Source organism: Fusarium solani (assembly GCF_023522795.1).
Source record: "Fusarium solani strain SB1 chromosome Unknown bctg00000006, whole genome shotgun sequence".
Lineage (NCBI taxonomy): Eukaryota > Fungi > Ascomycota > Sordariomycetes > Hypocreales > Nectriaceae > Fusarium > Fusarium solani.
The window spans coordinates 43,233-61,823 of NW_027072151.1; the positions used below are offsets into that span (position 1 = coordinate 43,233).

The 18,591-nt window shown below is 50.8% G+C and overlaps 7 protein-coding genes across 7 annotated transcripts; 3 read left to right on the forward strand and 4 right to left on the reverse strand.

The window, feature by feature from the left end:
* Positions 1-150: 150 nt before the first annotated feature.
* Positions 151-2,652, reverse strand: MRS44_009697 (uncharacterized protein; the record flags this gene model as incomplete). Its single annotated transcript, XM_065620267.1, has 3 exons — positions 151-857; positions 912-1,663; positions 1,802-2,652. 3 exons carry the CDS (start codon positions 2,650-2,652, stop codon positions 151-153), a joined length of 2,310 nt encoding a protein of 769 aa, XP_065476040.1.
* A 1,827-nt stretch (positions 2,653-4,479) lies between these two features.
* Positions 4,480-5,301, forward strand: MRS44_009698 (uncharacterized protein; the record flags this gene model as incomplete). The annotated part of the gene is made up of 3 exons (XM_065620268.1): positions 4,480-4,622; positions 4,672-4,896; positions 4,953-5,301. 3 exons carry the CDS (start codon positions 4,480-4,482, stop codon positions 5,299-5,301), a joined length of 717 nt encoding a protein of 238 aa, XP_065476041.1.
* A 415-nt stretch (positions 5,302-5,716) lies between these two features.
* On the reverse strand, positions 5,717-7,270 carry MRS44_009699 (uncharacterized protein; the record flags this gene model as incomplete). The annotated part of the gene is made up of 3 exons (XM_065620269.1): positions 5,717-6,690; positions 6,752-7,169; positions 7,226-7,270. 3 exons carry the CDS (start codon positions 7,268-7,270, stop codon positions 5,717-5,719), a joined length of 1,437 nt encoding a protein of 478 aa, XP_065476042.1.
* Positions 7,271-8,110: 840 nt separating this feature from the next.
* MRS44_009700 (uncharacterized protein) lies at positions 8,111-9,958 on the forward strand (the record flags this gene model as incomplete). Its single annotated transcript, XM_046270063.2, has 1 exon — positions 8,111-9,958. One exon carries the CDS (start codon positions 8,111-8,113, stop codon positions 9,956-9,958), a length of 1,848 nt encoding a protein of 615 aa, XP_046131870.2.
* Positions 9,959-9,980: 22 nt separating this feature from the next.
* MRS44_009701 (uncharacterized protein) lies at positions 9,981-11,011 on the reverse strand (the record flags this gene model as incomplete). The annotated part of the gene is made up of 4 exons (XM_046270062.2): positions 9,981-10,658; positions 10,707-10,813; positions 10,860-10,938; positions 10,994-11,011. The coding sequence occupies 4 exons, from the start codon at positions 11,009-11,011 to the stop codon at positions 9,981-9,983; spliced, it is 882 nt and encodes a 293-aa protein (XP_046131869.1).
* A 564-nt stretch (positions 11,012-11,575) lies between these two features.
* On the forward strand, positions 11,576-13,136 carry MRS44_009702 (uncharacterized protein; the record flags this gene model as incomplete). Its single annotated transcript, XM_046270993.2, has 3 exons — positions 11,576-11,816; positions 11,870-12,864; positions 12,915-13,136. 3 exons carry the CDS (start codon positions 11,576-11,578, stop codon positions 13,134-13,136), a joined length of 1,458 nt encoding a protein of 485 aa, XP_046131868.1.
* Positions 13,137-13,745: 609 nt separating this feature from the next.
* MRS44_009703 (uncharacterized protein) lies at positions 13,746-17,529 on the reverse strand (the record flags this gene model as incomplete). Its single annotated transcript, XM_065620270.1, has 5 exons — positions 13,746-13,834; positions 13,885-15,749; positions 15,799-16,380; positions 16,429-16,786; positions 16,887-17,529. The coding sequence occupies 5 exons, from the start codon at positions 17,527-17,529 to the stop codon at positions 13,746-13,748; spliced, it is 3,537 nt and encodes a 1,178-aa protein (XP_065476043.1).
* Between the last annotated feature and the right edge of the window lie 1,062 nt (positions 17,530-18,591).

Genomic DNA, 18,591 nt, shown 5'->3' on the forward strand with positions numbered 1-18,591 from the left:
GGATCAGCGTGTCCTTAGTACCGAGGTTAAACATTTGGCCCCCTTTCACCATCCGCCCTGCAGAAACCCAGGTTTTGGCTTGTGCGCAGTGTCCGTCAGGATTGGGGAGTCCCGAGGAAGCAACGGGGTAGTGGGCTTCTGCCGAACCTGTTAATCAGTCTTAGCAACAATTTCCCGGTCAAGGTTCACTGAAACCGGCTTTACCAGCAAGGACCTGGGCTTCGAGCACCATCCCAGCACATGACGAAGACTCTCCAGATTGAGATGAGTAACATCCTGTTCTTGGACCACATTATCATCCAGGTAGGATATTCGATTTCCGTCCTTGTCGTAGATCAAGTGCCAGCAAATCATATCTTCATTACGCCTAGTCGGAACTAGCATGGTTGAAAATCCCTTGATGTAGATCTTGTCATTGAAGCGATCGACTCTCTGCGTCCGAGCTAGTCCGGCCATGACGTTGAGAGGAAGCTCAAGACCGGTACTCCACTCAACCCTTCGACGAATGGGATATCCCCTCACGAGTACTGGATTCTTGAAGATGTTGTGCCAGCATTGGCCATTGGCATTGTCAATAGTTTGAGGAGCTTCTTCCAATGTAAATCCAATCTCGCAGGTAATGTCCGTTGGTGATGGCTGAAGTCCTGATTGAGCCGATGATGCGTTGTTCAGCAGGATACTGATATTCGACGTGCAGTAGACGAGTCCGCTCTGCCGCGTCGAGGTCCTCAGAGCAGCCCCCAACCAGGCAAGGTGTTCTCCAATCTCCATGATAGAAACAGCTACACCGCTGGCTTCTGTTATGAACTTCGAACCGTCGACCCACGCAGCGAGTGTTGGTTTGCCTGATAGCTGATCTAGGCATGAGTTAGGTAGGTAATCATTCTTTGAAAAGAGGCACCTACACCTACGCAAATAACCCCCATCTTTGAGGACTTCCTTTATAAGTTGAAGCGTCGTGTCTCCTGTAAATGGCCAAGTCTGACGCATGTATTGAGCACAAGTTGCGGCCTGTGCGTCCAAAGAAGACCCGGTCAGGGTAATGATGCCCTCAAGCACCTTGTCCGGTTGATCTGAATACTCTTGCGTCTGAAAGAAATGAAATATATCCCATTTGAGCTCAAATCGAGCACTGCAACTTTGAGTAGATATGCTCCTGCTAATTTTGTGGGTGGATGGGAGTGAGGAGATGATTACTACCCCAATCGATTGAATGCTGTTCGGTTCTGTTGGAACGAGACGAAATTCCCTCCGCAGTCGAGTGACTAGCCATTGGTAAGCCTCAGTGCCGGAAATGAACTCTCGGTAAGCGAGAAGCCAACTCTCAGGGATTTCTTCATTGTCGGCCTCCGCCGCTCGTTTGATAGCCCCTTCTGGGGTGCGGCCAGCTCCATCCCGCGGATATGAGCCCATAAGGCCATTGTCTGGCTCCTGGGACCTGGTGTCGTTCGGATCAAGGTTTTGGAGCTCTTCGTGAGCTCGATCCAACTCGACGCTTTCCTTCCCCCACCAAGGGCTCATGCGGCCGCCTTCGAAGCTATCTTTGTTGAACCAAAGCCTCATGCGTTCTTCCAAGCTCATCCCATCCGAGTTAGGTGTGCTTCTCTCAGGTTCCTCTTGATGTTGTTTGAATCCGATACCTTCAAGGGCCGTGGCAATCTCACTAAAAAGTTGAGCTGTTAGGGATAACTAGTTCAAGATAATGTATAGTTATGGTCATCAGAAGTGAGTATTTTCTCACGAAATTCATGATGTTCTTGGATGAATCAATAAGTTCAAGTGGATGCAATGGTCTACTCACCGTCTATGTCTATGCACAAAAGCCATAACATCTCGATGCATTTGCGTTGGGCCATTATACCCAACCTTCTGGGCAAAAGCCTTGAGCAGCTCGGGCAGCATCTCCGAGACCCTTCTTTGCGTATTTTCGTCCGCACTCAACCAGTTGATCTTATTGAATAAGTCGTCGACTATCTCCCGTACGTAACTCTGCTTCCTTGAGTTCGCCGTGGTTGATACCTCCGAATATTCGGTTGCCGTGTCACTAATGTCTTGCTCGGCCGGAACTTGCGTAGACTGCGTAGCAGCCTGGTCGCCACCCTTACTCAAGCAACCAACCTCGCTCCCCATTGCTGGCGCGGATGCGTATCCCGAGTCAGTGGGAGGCACAGCAGGCACTGCCTCATGCAATGTGTGAGAGTTTCTTGGTCTTCCATCACCGGTTTCCCCTACCGTACCGGGCCAAGACCCAGGTTTCTCTTTCGCATGATCGATCTTCCCTTTCTGAACGCTCTGGGGCTCTGGAGTAGTGTCGGAGGTCAGGTCAGTGGTCTTTATGTTCTCGTAGTCGTCGAGGGACAGCTTCTTCTTCTCGCCGCCGCCCTTTGCGAGGAGGCTCACGTCGCGAGGGGGCGGCTTCTGGGGCTCGACACGCATGTCGTAGTATGATCTAGTGAGGAGGATGCCGCGATCTGCTTCAGATATGAGTGTCAAGTACTGTAGACGGGTGTTTTCCCATTCCTTGGGGTGCTCCTGTCGAGATTCATTGGCGGGGATGTGGTATCGCCAGTCGGGGCTATAGGAGAGATGGTGAGGTTTCTCGGGCAGGATGCGCTGCGAGAGCTGCTGGACCTTTTTCGCCGCGGCATCCATTGTGCATGGATCTGGGCATGCCGGGATTAGGAACACTGGGAAGGCTCGAATCGAGCTTGGAAGCGATGACGGCGGCGTGGCCGGGAAACAGATCGAGACGGAGGGGCCGGAACGCGACGACCACGAGAATGATGATATGGATAAGGCGATTAGGGACTTGGGTAGGCGATAGGTTCATGTGGTGAGGAGAAACCGCGAAAAGGGAATCGAGAGGGCTGCACTGCCTACCTAAGTTAACGCTTCAACTTTCGCTTAGAATCTGCCCAGTCAGCTTGATCTCTAAGCTACCAATGAACGGCATGCCTGCTTGGTTGGAGGCACCTGGCCAATGGGTTGCTGCGTCACGCGCCATCTCGCTGCGAAACGCCTCATATCGGCATGTTCTCGTGTGTAAAAAGCAACAAAGAAGATGTACCTCCTTGAATGACGGCCAGGCTCAAAACATGTGTGTTTGTTTTTAGTGGGCGTTGAACCGCCGCTGTGTTACCTTATTCAACGTCCATTCTCTGGATTTCGACTATCACCAGCTCTTAATATGGTACAATCAGAAGACGTTCGTACGAAGCTGATATTGGGTTTGAAAATGGTTCTGTCTTCGAACGTTCAAGCGGAGCCAAGCCACAATCCCCTCACATCTACTAAATGCATGCAGGTGACGGCAGAACAGCCACAGCCTGATTTGCGACCTTGTCAGGCCTCTTAGCGTTAGGACCAAGGGCGGAAGCCTCGAGTGGATCTTGTCATTCGATATCATTTGAGCAGGCAGAGCCGTTTGTCTTTGAGTATCGACTGGAAGAGATTCGCTACAGAAGGGGTACCCCAAGCGATGAGGAGGACGAGATCTGCGGGCTCATGCTATTGTCGTAAATTGTGATGTCCTCGATCGCCTCACTTTTGATGTTGCGGACAAGTTGTGTCAGCGCTGCATGACAGCTGAAATCAGACACGACCTTGGCGAACGCCACGGCGCTTACGCGCGTCAAGCTCACACCTGGATATTTCTTCAATCATTGAAATAGTTGACTTCTTTCACCTGTTATTTAATTGGGTCGACAGAGTCGAATCAACAGCGCTTAAATATGAGAATTTAACTATGAAGTGATTTCTTCGTTACTATTTCACGTCAAGGACTCTCACAATTGTCGTGGGAGTAATTTAGAAATAGATTTCTAGAAACCCAACTCATGACGCTCATCTTGTACAGCCCTTTAGGGGTGTTTATTAGCTGAACATCGAAATGCAATTATTTTCCAATAATTGGATCTATGCCACCATTCTAGCAGTTTATTGAGCACTAGACTCCGTGCCATACCGCTCGGCCGTGGAAATTCTCCTTTAGATCAGTACCCGACACACAACTCTGCCATGTTTCCGTCCAGTGGTGGCTGCCTGAACTGAGGCCTTAACACCGCAAAGGGATATGGAGTTTCCATTCTTGTGCGATTTAAGGTAGCAATGAATGCCCATTGCCAATAGTTCGGTTGTAATACTGAAGTTTGAATGGTCTGTTAGGACGGTCAACGGTGGGGCCGTCGTCCGATGCGGACAGCCACCTGCTTTGGGGTAGCTGAATAACATAACTCCAGAGCCTCCCTACTCATGTGAGCAAGTTCAGCTACGCCACTCAAGGTTTATTGCCCAGTTGAACTATAATCAACTTGTTCAGCTTCGCCACTTCTAATATGTTTCACCTCTCAGTCATGTCCAAGGTCTTATATGAAGCCATCCCCGTCGTGTTGAGATTTATTCTCTCATCATCTGTCTTGAGACTTCAGTAGTCACAACGAATCTCCCCTTGAGTTACTTTTATCCATCGTTCTATCCGCGATGGGTGCCGCAGTTTCTGCCGTTCGCGATCAGATTGAGAAGATCGATGATGCCAAGGGCAAAGAGGCAGAGATCAAAGAGGCCCTGGAAAACATGCGCCAGACAGCTCAAGATCTCCTGGACGCCTTCAATGAGCGCATCAGGTTAGTTAACAGCATATGACTTAATAACAAACAAGTCTGACTGAAAAAGGAACCGGGATCACGACACTCACCTGATTCCCATTTCCAAGATCCTCAATCACTTCGAGTACATCCAGTGTACAACCTCGAAGCAAGACAACATTGGACCTGCAATCAAGGAAGCCGTCAAGGACTTCTCCAACGGTCCTGTTGCGGACGGAATCGCAAACTTGGCCGCAAGTGTCATTGGAAAGCTTCTTGGTGAATCATCTGGCAGCCGTCAGTTGCAAACGCGGTAGTATGCATAGTTTCCCCAAAACATTCATAAGGTTAGACTAACACTCGATACAGTGCCATCTCAATCGATCCTCTGGGCGGTATTTCCCGCCTCGACACCCTTTTCTTTTGCTACAATTTCAGTAGCGAAGGTCTGCAAAAGACTGCAAAGTCAGTCGTGGCTTGCTGCGTTGTGAAATCTTCTGCCGACATCAAGGAGGTGGACGACAACACTCTTCGGGTGCTGGTTAATCAGTGTTTCGAGACATCGGACCTGAGCTTGCGAAAGGCTATCTATGGTGAGCTCCGAGATGCTCTGTTTTACAGCAAGAACCCGGAGTACATTGCGTCCTTGCGAGAGGCTCAGAAGGAGAATCAAGAGAAGCTGAAGGAATGGGCAATCCCAAAGACTGTCACTACTTGACTTTAGGTCCATGCACCACTAGCTAGTTATCATTATTGATCTTCCTGTACTACCCCCGTGCAACCATTCCAAAAGTCCGTCCAAGTGATCGCCGCTACCAAGGTCTTCTCGACGGGGTCCTTGATGTCTCTCAACTTTTTCCCTCACCTATTCTGGTTCAAATAATCAGGGAATCTTACCACAATGTCAACAATACTCTTTGTAGTCATGTTTGCTGTCAGATGGCCATCCGCCCTGAGTCTGATGCTATACCTCGGTATTTTGGAGTTACTTGAGAGCAAAATTACTGGTCAGGTTGCAGGGAGATTTATCGAGAAAGATGTCAGAGCACCTAGAAAACCCACGATTATAGGATTTCTTAGGTGCCTTGGAATTTCATCTGTAAACCTAAGCTCAAATACAGGATTCATTCCCTCTAATAAAGCTTAAAGCCCCCAGGCTGCAAGGTCTGAAAAACGCCCTCTGGGTCATACCTAGAGGCTACTTGCTTTAGGAAGGACACATTTTCCTCTCCAAAGCTTGCTACAACATCCTGTTCCTCGTTTCCGTAGTTCATATACTTGAACGGAATAGACTTGCCGTGCTGCTCAGCTAGAGCCTCAATCTCGCTTCCCAAGCTCTTCAGCAAGGCTGTGACCTCCCTGTCGTCAGCCTCGTTCTCCCACACAATGGTCAACATTATATTCGTCAGTGGTTCATTAGCACCTTCGAGCCCATACAGATTGCCCCTGCTTTCCCTCGCTGCCTTGTTTCTCATGGCCGGAGTGATATGGTTGATATCCAAAGTCAGCTCGAATCGAGAAGTATGAGGCTTCGTAGTCCGCGCCCAGAGCTCATACACAGACTTAAGCAACACAATATCGTACTCCATGGCCAATGTCCAATATGTGTTTCGCTTTCCCCGCGAGTCAGTGACCTCGGCCACTTCGGTTGCCAGAGAGCTGCAATCATCAAGACGAAGAGTGCTGAAAAGGCTCGGAACGAGACGCAATCCATCAAAGATAGGAGGGTTATCGACGGGCTCTGGGTACCCCATGGACAGACCAACAACCGGTCCATTGTCCCGCCACGTAAAGTCCATAATCAGGTGAGCTTTGCCATCCTTGATCAACTCGTGCGAATACCGATCGTATTCATTAAAGACGTCGACAAAGTGACTTTCGGCAATGGCATGCACGCCTCCCCACATTCCTGTATATGGGTACAGTCTCAAGGTGAGGCTTGTAGCAATACCAAAGTTATGGGCACCGCCTCCCCGCAAAGCCTTGAAAAGGCCAGGGTGAGAGGACTTATCTGCCGTCACCGTGTCACCATTTGCTAAGACCAGGTCAACGGAGAGCAAGTTATCAATACCCCAGCCACGTGGAGCAGATAGATACGAGATGCCGCCTGCCCGTTTCATACATTAGTTATGTTCAACCTTGCAGACACGACATGAAACAGAACTGACCGCCGAATATGAATCCAGGTACGCCAACGTTAAAGTCACGACCGCCAACGGCCATGACACCGTGCTTCTCCAGGGTTTGGAACAATGGGCCCCATTTAACGCCGGGTCCCACCTTGACGGTTTGTTTGTCGTCTGAAATTTCGACGTGACTGAGATTGGAGAGATCAAATTGAAAGCTGTCATCACTGCTCGAGCCCTTGCTCGCCGAGTGGCCGCCGCCCTTTATCCCAAAGTGGGATTTAGCGCGAACCACCTCAATCAGGGCGGCTTTCATCTGAGTTGCGTTTGTTGGTTGAAAGAAGCAGACTGGGGCTCTCTCTCGCTGCCTGGAATCCCAGAACGAATCCTGGGCGGCAGCAAACTCCGAGGAGGATGGTTTAACAACCTGCGTAGGGTAGAGTGCAGCCACGGCGTTACACTAGACTTGGTTCAGTATGGTTAAACTTAACAGGATCGATAGAGTGTTTAACTGACAGCTACAACTGCAGGGTGCAGGGTGCCGTGGTCGTCAATGGCCATGGTGGAAAGAATCCGGGTGCTAAAAATAAGAAAATTGGTAAAGAGCATTGTTTACTAGTAATTAGTGAAGTTTTGTGTAAAAGTAGTTTACGGAATCTATCCTGCTTGCCCAAGCTCTGCTTATATAGGTCTTGAGATGGCCGGATCTGCTGGAATCTTTTGTGATATAGGGCAATTCTTGGTTTCTGATCAGCGATCTATCGGCCGCCGCGGCTACCCGAGAGCACGTTGTAGAGTATTCTTTGACCTCTCCTTTCATCGATTCACCAAGCGCCAGGCTAAACCCGGCGGCCGTGACGTTGCTCGACACATAGAAGACGAGAGCCCGAGTGCGAATCAGAGTGCGTGGCAAGACCGGTCGCCGCGGATGCCAGAGCCAAGACCTTGGGTTCCATCTCCGGATTTCCAGCGAACCGCAGTGCCGATCCCTATCGGGCAAAGCGTTGAGCGGCCTACCATTTCGGCGTTTCCCCGCTGCTCACGGCCCGCTCTCTGTTCTCCCCCTTTCACACACATGCCTCCAGTCTCAATCCATTACCGCGCTCCGCTACCCCGTGTATCAGGCAATTAGGTGCAGAGCTTGATTACGATTGGACGCATTTCGGATGGATTCGTTCCAGGAAGCCGGCCGCAGCACGCCGCCGATGAGCGCCCGGCGGACCCATGGACTCAGGGCCAATGTTTGTACGCAATGCCGACGTCTCAAGCGAAAGGTTAACATACCCGCCAATCTGACCACTGAGCAGAGACTGATGATCCCAGTGTAATAGACAGACCCCATGCTCAACGTGTATACACCGCCAGATCCCTCATCTCTGCCACCTACCTGCCCCATCATCGATGGGAACATCACGTCACCGACAAATGCCTTCCCCACGGCATCATGATGTTCATACCAATGACCCCATCGCGAGCATTCAAACGCCAGCGCGGACAACAGAACCACCCACGGCCTCCGGGTCGGGCTTCCATTCCTCCCGCATCGGACATCTGCTCAATTCGCGAGGGGCGCCATCGTATCATGGCGCATCCTACTTTGGTTACCAATCCGCTGCGTCCTTGATATCCATGGAATCACCGGAGTTACCGATAGGCATGTCCTGCATGCCCAACTCCTCCGCAAGACCGAACCCTCATTTCCACCGAGATGACAAAAGCCCTTACTCGCATATCTGGGAGCTCGTCGGGTATCTGCCAAGGAGAAAAGAGCTGGTCGATTATCGTGTTGAGAGATTCTTCACTGAGCTCAATCCGGTCTACGACGCTGTCCACCACGAGACTTTTCAGACAAGCTATGATGCCTTCTGGAACCGCAAGTGGGGTGACGACGACCTTACGGCCGTGGACTTGCGATGGCTTGCAGTCCTCTTCATGATGCTTGCGTTTGCTGAGTTGCTGGACTGCTCCCCTGACGCGTCCCCTGAGGCACAAAGAAGCTGTGAGGAGACTTCAGTGCAGTTCTTCTGGGGATCACGAAAGGCCATCGTTCTCGCACCCACATTGTCAGGTGAGAGTCCTGACCTGGTACGGGCCGGCATCTTGGTGTCGCGGTACTTGATGTTCTGGGGACGCAAAACTGAGAGCTGGCTTACGAGCTCCTTCGCCATCCGCATGGCACAGGCACAAGGTATGCATGTTGATGGAGAGTCTTGGGGACTCCCACCAAAAGTGCTTGAGACGCGACGACGATTGTGGTGCACACTCTATTCGATGGATCGGTCAATATCACTCGCGACTGGTCGGCCTTATACCATTAACAGCAAGCATTGCATGGAGATGAAGATACGAAATGTGTGGATTGATGACAACTCGCCCGAAGATGCAGCAGCTGCTGTGGAGAAGCCAATCGAAGACCCAACACAGAGCATCTACTATAGATTCACTCAGCAGCTTGCGACCATCTTGGGTGACATCCACGACGACTTCTTCGGCCTTGTACCAATGACGGCATCCTATCAAACTTATGAAAAGGTCATGGCTTTGGACCAGATCCTCCTGGACTGGGCCGCCGGTCTGCCACCCTACTTCCGCCTGGACGATGCTGACACCTCCCTGGACTCTGAGCGACCTTTCTTACGGTGGCAGAGAATGTATCTTCACTCATCGTACCACTTTGCGCGGATTACACTACACCGCACTTATGTCCTCCTGGAGTCGATTACAGACCGCTTCCAGTATTCACGTACGGCATGCATCTCCTCAGCCTGTGCTGACCTCCGTCAAAAGCTCTCTCTCCGAAACTCGTCCATGACAGATAGACTCCTTGCTGGAGCTGCTATGCACAACCTTTTCAACTCGGCACTCGTCCTCGGCATCATTGCCGTCAAGGAACCACACAGCCCTCGCACCAACGCCATACTAGAAGACCTAGCTGCCTACTGCGAGAAAATGCGCGCCGACACCTGGGCCAACGAGTTTGTCATGGCAGAAGTCAAGGTCATTGAACTATGCATCTATACAGCGAGAAAGACAAGCGGAGGAGGGTCAGAGCGGTCACACTCTACACAACGCCCAGATCTCGACAACGCGGCCTGTCAGGATGGCGATGTGAGCTATACTGATGAGCTTGATGTCCATGCCCCCTATGAGAGTTGGCTGGACAGCTGGCTCGGACCTACACGCACGTTTCCCGAACCGCTAGACTACCAATTTTGGGAGGATCTTGTCGGCACATTGGAGGCAAGATGATGAACTTGGTATTGGTACAACCCTAAAGCTTGATAGATGACACGATCGGGTTTTTGAGCGTGCCGATGCCATGGGAAATGGTGATCTGCAGATCACTGCCAGCCTTTAGATACCGCGGGGGTTTCCTCCCATGACCAATACCCGATGGTGTTCCGGTCAATATCACCGTGCCTTTTGGTAGGGTACTATCCCTTGAGAGATGCTCAATTATTTCACCCACAGAGAAGATGAATTCATCCGTCTTCCCGTCTTGTAGCACCTCGCCGTTGAGGGTTGACTTGAGACACACGCCCCGGTTGACATCAGTAAACAGCTCACTCCTAACCAGGCAGGGCCCGAGGGGACAGAATCCATCGAAACCCTTACTGTATCCCCATTGTGAGGTCTTGGACTGGACATCACGGGCAGTCACATCGTTGGCGGCTGTGTACCCCAAGATGTAACGCCCTGCATCTTCACGCCTGACGTTCTTGCAGTCTCGGGCGAGCACAATGGCGAGTTCGACTTCTGCGTCGACCATATCTGGCGCTGAGCTGGGCAGAATGATGGGCGAGGACGGGTTTGTGAGGGTTGTAGAGGGCTTGGTGAAGACTTCAGGGATGCTGGGGAGGGGGCAGTTGAGCTCTGCTGCGTGGTCTTTGAAGTTGAGGCCGATACAGCGGATGGTAGCGACCTCTTGGGGTGAGAGTGGGGACAAGAGCTAATTAGGTAGTTAGCAATGAGTGATTCGCCGAGTGAGGCAACGTACCGTCTTGATGAATGCAGTCTGGCCAGTGAATTGGCTTTCATCTACCGCAGAGGGACGGTCAAGCAAGCGGACCTCGACTGGCTGGCCTGTGGCGATGGCCAAACCGACTATGATTGTCAATCTTGGCCCTCAAGATCACGGGATATGTCTCACCATCAACATCTTGATCAATTGGCTCTCCACACAATTCTCGGTCGTCTGTTGAGATGAATCGCACAAAGCGCGTCCAGGTCTGTGTGCCGTTAGTACAGTTGTTAAACGATCAGTCTATGAGTGAGTCGGCTTACAGCTGGCATGGAACCCATCTTGCAATAATCACACTGAGCCACAAAGAGGAAAACGCAATCAAGGGATGATAAAGAAAGAGACAAGATAGCAAGTCAAACGATTTTTCGAAATAAATAATCGAGGACTGGAATCCCGTATCACTGCCATGTCCATGCATATCAGCTTGCCCGCTTCTTCCTTGCCGCTCGCCGCCGCTCGCCGCCCGCTTAGTCGGGGGCCAACTCTGTCCGCCGATATCAAGGCTCCATCTTCGCCGACGCCAGAGCGGCCAGACTGACTCGCCGCCCACACGCTAGTCATTGTTGGTCTAAGCGAGGGATTCGCCGCTTCGCCGCTCGTTATCCGCAGTCTGGTGCCAGCCTTATCGTAGCGTCGTGATCCTAAAGACGGGCAACGTCTTGATAGGCTTATCGCTTGGCCGCCTCCACAGACCGTTGGTCTTGTGTTGATCTGGATCTGGGGTATAAGTGTCAGGTGTTTCCCCAATGTGTCAAACCTTACCATCCAGGCCATTAGCTCTCGAACCGACTTCCCTTGGTTTGTTTCCTTCAGCTAATAACTTCACATTACGACAAGACGAGATGGACAAGTCTGAGAAGATCATCGACGATGAGGTCGGCCGCCTTAGCGAGAATATCCAGGATTCCAACTTGTTTCTTGATCCACAGAGTGAAAAGAAACTTGTTCGGAAGTTGGATATTTGGATTGCGCCGGTTATGACCATCATTTTCCTGACAGCCTATCTCGACCGCGCCAACATTGGCAATGCCGCCTCGGCGGGCATGACGGAGGATCTTGGCATGACCAGTGGCGAAATTGGCAGTAAGCATCCTATTCTAACTCCAAAATGATATGAGCATCACTGACGGGACCAGATGCCGTTACCCTCTTTTACGTCACCTACGTGGCCGCCGAGGTCCCCTGCTCCCTCGTCCTGAAGAAATTCCACCCTTCTCGCATGATCCCTCTCCTCATCTTCTGCTGGTCTTGCGTCCTCATCGGTACGGGCTTCATGCACAATGTTGGCCAACTCTACGCCTCGCGCCTCCTCCTTGGTCTCTTCGAGTCGGGAATGTTCCCCTGTCTGGCACTGTACCTCTCGACCTTCTACTCGCCCGGCGAACAAGCCCTGCGCATCTCATACCTCTTCGTCTCCGCCGCACTCAGTGGATCCTTTGGCGGCCTCTTCGCCTACGCACTTCTCAAGATGGACGGTGTCGGTGGTCTAGAGGGTTGGCGCTGGCTCTTCATCATCGAGGGCTGTGCGTCGGTCCTCGTGGCGGCGTTTACATACATGATGCTCCCCGACGACTTTGAGCACGCTCGGTTCCTCAACGAGGACGAAAAGTCGATGATGCGAGTGCGCGCCGAGATCAATGCGCGGTACAACGGCAAGCCGGACTTTGACTGGGAAGAGGTCATGCGCGCGGTCAGGGATCCGAAGCTCTACATCTCCTGTTGGTCGCAGTTTATGGCAGATATCTGCTCGTTTGGTCTGAGCTCTTTCTTGCCGTTGATCATTCGCAGCTTTGGATACGGAGTTGTTACGACTCAGTTGCTGACGATTCCTGTCTTCTTCTGGGCCAGCGCGGCGTACATTGTGGTCTCGTACCTCAGTGACAGGTGGAAGCAAAGGGCGCTGTTCATGATGCCCGCTGCCTTGGTCACGGCTGTCGGGTATGCTGTCAACATCGGTGTGCCCATGGATCAAAGGGGTGTGCTGTACTTTTCGACATTTCTCATTGCGCCTGGTGTGTACATGATCGTGGGATTGAACTGCGCATGGCTGTTGAACAGTCATGCGCCGTACTACAAGCGTGCCATGGCTATCGGTATGAATCAGTCCATTGGCAACACCGCCGGTATTGTGGTAAGTCCTCCTCGTGCAAGTTTCCAGAATCGTCAAGCTCACAATTCTAGGTTGGCCAAATCTTCCGCACGAAGCAGGATGGAAAATACCTCATGGGTCTCAGCGGTTCTCTTGCTGCCGCCTTGCTGGCAGTCCTTGGCCATGTCTCACTCTACATCTACCTTAGACGCGAGAACAAACGGCGCCAGAATCTTACGGAGGAGCAACGGGAGGCCGAGATTACCGCTGGCAAGAGTGGCGATTTCCACCCTGATTATCGCTATGCGCTGTAGGCTTGATATTCCTGCGTCTGTGGCCTCTATTAATATCTTCCTTGCTGAGATCTCAACTTATGAGGGGTTGCCCACAGTTCTTCCAAGGTCATTTTCCTACCCTATCCCCATAACCTCATCCAAGTGTCCGCTTGACCACTGAGATAGACACAACGTATCGCAGGTTGACGGGGAGGGATCGAGCTGTATAGATTTAACTATGCAAACAGATAGTTAGGTTAAAATGCATAATTATTACGTTTTACTTCTTAATTAGCTTTCGTGCACAGTGGCGCAGTATTACCATTTCTGAACTAGCTATGGTGTGCTTGCTATCCTGCTTGCAGAGTTTACCCACAAAGCCTCCACAGCTGCCTGAATCGACTCAATCTAAGTGCTGGGACTGGAAGTGGAGCAGAGGGCTGTTCTGCCATCAGAAGACGCTCTATAGCTGCCCAATACTCACTCCCCGGCGGCTCTTGGCTTGGTATCTTGCTCTGTACTACATTGAGGATTGGTATCTTGCCATCAGAGGGCCAATGAAGACACGCCTGGTCTGGAGGTGCTCCACTCTCTAACAAGAACTCGACAGTGGCCAGTCTCTTTTCCAGCGGAATCTGATCCATGTCACTACCAGTTTTCCCAAATATTGCGTTTTCCAAGGGGGAAAGGCATCTTCTTGAGCTCGGACTTGTCAAGATCTGATCCGAAACCTTGTGCTTCAGATACGGCATCACACAGAACCGTGCAGCCAGACCAAAAAAAGTACTTTCATATACGCCACCTTCAATATGCGTGATCCAGGATACGTCGTCTTCGTCATATGCTTGCTGTAGCATGTCGTCGAAAGCGTCGAGTGCCGACATTAGTTTTGGGCGGAAAATTGTAGAGTCCGCAACCCGAGATGCATAAAGCATTGTTCTCTCCGTCAAGCCCTCGCCGGACAGACGCAAATATGCACTAGAGCGTTTAAGGATGATATTAGTCCTCAGAAGAACAAGATTGGGATCGAAATCTTGAGGAATGGTGAGATTGATCCGTGTCCAGACTTCAGGCTTCGCTGCCCAATCTCGAGCCGTTCGGTGAAGAAAGTCGACAATTCCAGAGGAAGACAGCTCTAGGATTCCCCTTGTATTGCTGCTCAAACGGCGTTTGATGATGTCTGAAATTCTAGACCTTGCACCGTCTCGAGCCAGCACAGACTCTATGTCAAAGGTGAGAGGAAAGCTATTATCAGCCAACCACACCATGAGATCATCTGGAGGGTCATGTGCTGCGCGTACAATCGCCAGAAGCTTTGATGAGTCCGACACAATGTCATCTTCAATGTTGCTCCAGATAGAAGAATACAGATCGGCGATGTTGCTCGGGAGGGCGTTGACAAGGGCTTGAAGGTGGTGCAGGCCACGACCCTGACTGGCAGCATGGAGGAGGCTCTTGACAACGAGGGTCAACCAAAGAAAAACACCATTAGCCTTCCCAAGCAACTCGCCTATGAGAGCTTCAGTCTCTCCGGGAAAGATGAATTGTAGCTCCAGGAATCCGCGAGTAGCTGCCAGTCTCGACATAGCATAATGCTTCATGTCAGGAAACGTTAGGTCTTGCATTCGAAGCTTTGGGTGTTGATGGAGTGCATCATCAAACTCGCTCCACTCACGACTTGCCATGCATACCTTGGTCCCCTGCTGAGTATAAATGACTCGAAGAGGGTCGAGAATTTGCTTCTTGATCTTGACGGGCTCAACTTGGAACTCGTCGAGACCGTCAATGAACAGAGCCAAGGCCATGGTCTTCCCGCATTCACTGAGCAGATATCTCAATGATTCCTCCAGCTCCCACATTTCCCACTTGGGCTGCTCGACGACCCCCCGCGAAATGCGGAGCAAAGACCACCGCCGAGGAGCAACCCAAGGTACCAGTGCAGGGTTGAGTTTGAGCGACTGGAACAAGATCGTCCTGATAAGCCCTTGGCGGGATTTCTGCAAGTCGGATCCAGCATTCCAGGCATAATAGCTTACAGTCAAGAGAGGGAGCTTTCCAGACCAGTTTTCAAGCTCGCTTGGAAGCTGTGGGTGTTGGAGGATGAACTTGAGTAGCGTTGATTTTCCGGACCCAGGCTTCCCGGTAATCCAATATGGCTCGTTGGTCTTGTCTCTCAGCCATGTTGGAAAGCATGACCATGGCGGACTTCTTCCATGCCTCTCGACTTGTCTTTCAAAGACCCAGGAGAAGGTTTGCTGATGTGCTTCAGGAATAGCATCCTCTCGGCTTCGAATGTCTCTGAACTTGACACTGTTGATGATGGCATGGCAAAATGACCAGTCCGTTTTGAGGCGTTTACTGAGCCACTCTTCTGTTTGCACATCATCCCTGGGTTTCCAGTCCTCATCCCATAGGTACTGTACCAGCTGGTCATGTACACGCTTGCCACCCAGGGTAGACGTGTTAAACATAGCAAAAACGGCGTCCATTCCAATAGTTCTGGTCGCAAATGCTCCGTGACCCAGATCCCAGCTCAATCTGGTTGTCGCATCCCCATCTGAGTGTTGAACGAAGCGTCCCAAAACCCCTGTCATCTGGTCCAGGAGTTTATCAAAGCGGACGATCCTTGATGGGCCTCCCTCTGACTCTGCCCTGGCTGTGTGTTAGCGACTCTCGAAGTAGGATGCTTGAGCGAACTTACCACAGTGAGAAGGGTGTAAATATCATCATCCGGGAGCGGACGCTTCGAAACTCCTCAATCGCATTCTCCCTCTTCTCAGGGGTCCAAATATTTAAATAGGTGAGACTCTTCGACACTAGAGAATTAAATAGGGCTAAGAGTTCCCCTACCATACGACTGATGTCCTCCGAGAGGTTGGACATGTCCTCTTCTGTTTTCAGTGGGGCCTCTACCTGGCGCTGTGAAATAACATTTTGTACCCATTGGGCGGCCCTATGTAATTCCTTTGAGTGTTCCCTTTCTGGAGTAAGTATAGAATCACAAATAGTCTTATGACATGTATTAACTTGCCATAGCAGGTAGAAAATCGTGAAGATAATCACTCGACTTTGGACACGCTCAAATCGCCCAAAGATGGCCTCGTCTATTTTACCCACGTCATCCCCGACGTTGGACTCGGAGCGCAAAGGGTATAATGTGGCCTGGGTCTCGTGATAAATCTGGTTAACCTCCTGACTCAGGCCGTCGATAGCTTTGGTTGCTGTAGCGTGAAAATTTGACCGAGCTTTCGATCTTGCACTTCTAAAGACGTTTGATCTTCCCCTACGCAATCGTCAGAGAATGTCAATGAGGGGAATTCATTGGACCTACTTCGAGTCAAGAATGGCTAGTGAAACGATGCGATGGCGCAGTCCTTCCACGTGCTGAAGCAGGATAGTCTTGTTACCGTTGCCCAAACGCTCGGTACTCCACGTGGTAGATTTGAAGTCGCAACAGACATCGTCGAATTGGATACACAAGTCGCACAAGTCTTTGCTGGCGTCAGAATGGGCCAAGCCCTGTTGTATCACATACTTGATCAGCCCAGTTGATTCGGCCAAGTCGCCAGGGTCGGGTGCCGGTGGAATCCTAGTGCAGTTTAGGGAAAGAATGCGGGTACCAAAATCCACAAATTCAACCACGGCCCTCAATGGTCCTAAAGCGGGTGCTATTGCTTCGGACGATGAGACTACAGCATGGGATGGTTGGTAATAGTTAAATTCTAGCAGTGGCCCAAAGTCAGTTTGGTCTTTGATACATTCTCCTCTATGGGTTCTAGCTGGTCGTACCAAAGTTCATTGTGCCCCCTTGTGAGTTGTACTGGTTGGCTCCGAACGCGTTCAGTTGGCTCTGTCCTTGGTTCACCGCTTGATATCCATGCCCTCCCTGGGCAATATGTTGGACGGCCCCGAATGCCCGTGGGCTGTCAAACTCTGAGTCCCGCACCGATGGTTCAACCTGGGACATCTGATGAATGGAATCTTCCAGTCGACTAAGCTGGCTCTGGGTTGCCGTTTTGAAGAGCTGGTTAAGGGCCAAGCTTTCCAGCCCCTTCATCAGGTCTTGCATTAGGCTCTCGACCCGGTGGCCTTTGCCTAGTCGCAGAACTCTTGCGCGATAGAATTCCATAATTGACCCATTCTTTCCATTCTTGGACTGCTTTTCGACGTCCTGGAAGATTTGCAGCAGTGAGTCGGCATTTGTTTTGCATCTGCCCACAGTGGTTTGAACTGGGATGGCTGCCGATTCGTCGAGAGTGCTATCTTTCAACTGCTTTTGGACATTCTCCAAGGTTTCTTGTACCAGAGGCAGATGGTGGTGTACCTCCTCGAAGGCTTTTGGGAGTCCTCGGAGGTGTTGAATGGCGTTATATGTCAGAGGAATTGCTTGAACGACGGTTATTGTGGATGCAATGATGCTCAGAGGATCCATTGTCGCCAAATCAACAAGGCTGGCCGTGATGGGTGGGTGTCCAAGTAGCAAGAGAAATGATGACCGTGGACGGGGGGATATATTGTGCCAAAGTCGAGCATCACGAGGATATTGAACTGATCCCTCCGGCCCCGACTGGGCGGGGTGTGATCTTTTTGTAATTTCCTCTCTGACGGTTGAAAATAAGGCTGTGAAATAAAATGGTTGGCTGCCAAGTGTCAGCAAGACGCCACAATATGCACTTCAAAATGTGTTTGCTCCTACCGAAGAGTAGCCCCAACCACAGCTAGCCTAGACTCTGCTGATAGCGGCAAACCGCGATTTTTTATTGGCACTCTTATTTTAGAACCTGTCGGCTGTCCGAGGTTCGCTAACACGCTCGTTGTGCAGTAAGTGTAAGTAGTCATTCGACGAGTTGAATTCACCTCCCTCCCATGCAGTATGTGACGTGTTTGTGAAAGGCCTTGGTCACATTAGGCTCGGGACAATTCCCTAGCAGACGAACCCTTTACAAACATCATGCTTTCTCCTCATTATCACAAAACGGTGGCTAGAAAGGGCTTGCCCAAGTGCAATACCCTTACGCAATGAGAGAAACAAGGCTTGGTGGACTGATTTTGCGGAACGAGTCCTCGCTCAGATCCCCAGGTCTTGGCATGCTCCCCCGCTTTCCAGGAAATGGGCATGGGACGGCTGACTTTCATTATTCTTTCGTTATAGACTGGAAAGTAAAGGCAGGCTTTCATCCTTCAAGATGGCAGTTGTAAAAAATAGGATGTTTCAAAATCTCACATCTTTTTGTAAAAATCAGGTTCATCCATACATCCGTCTCTGAACAGAATTTCTTGAAGCCTCACTCACTCAAGTCCGAGACTAAAGCGATATCCATGATGTTATAAGGTAATACAAAGGCATCGCTTCCCTCTGTTCCCATCCCTAGACATCTACTATATAAATTTATATGCTTGAGAAGGTAGATCTACACCTTGCCACACGCCGTCAATTTTATCTTAATCAAAAGGTTAACATACCTGGGAGTTTAATCCCCGACTTGAGACGGCC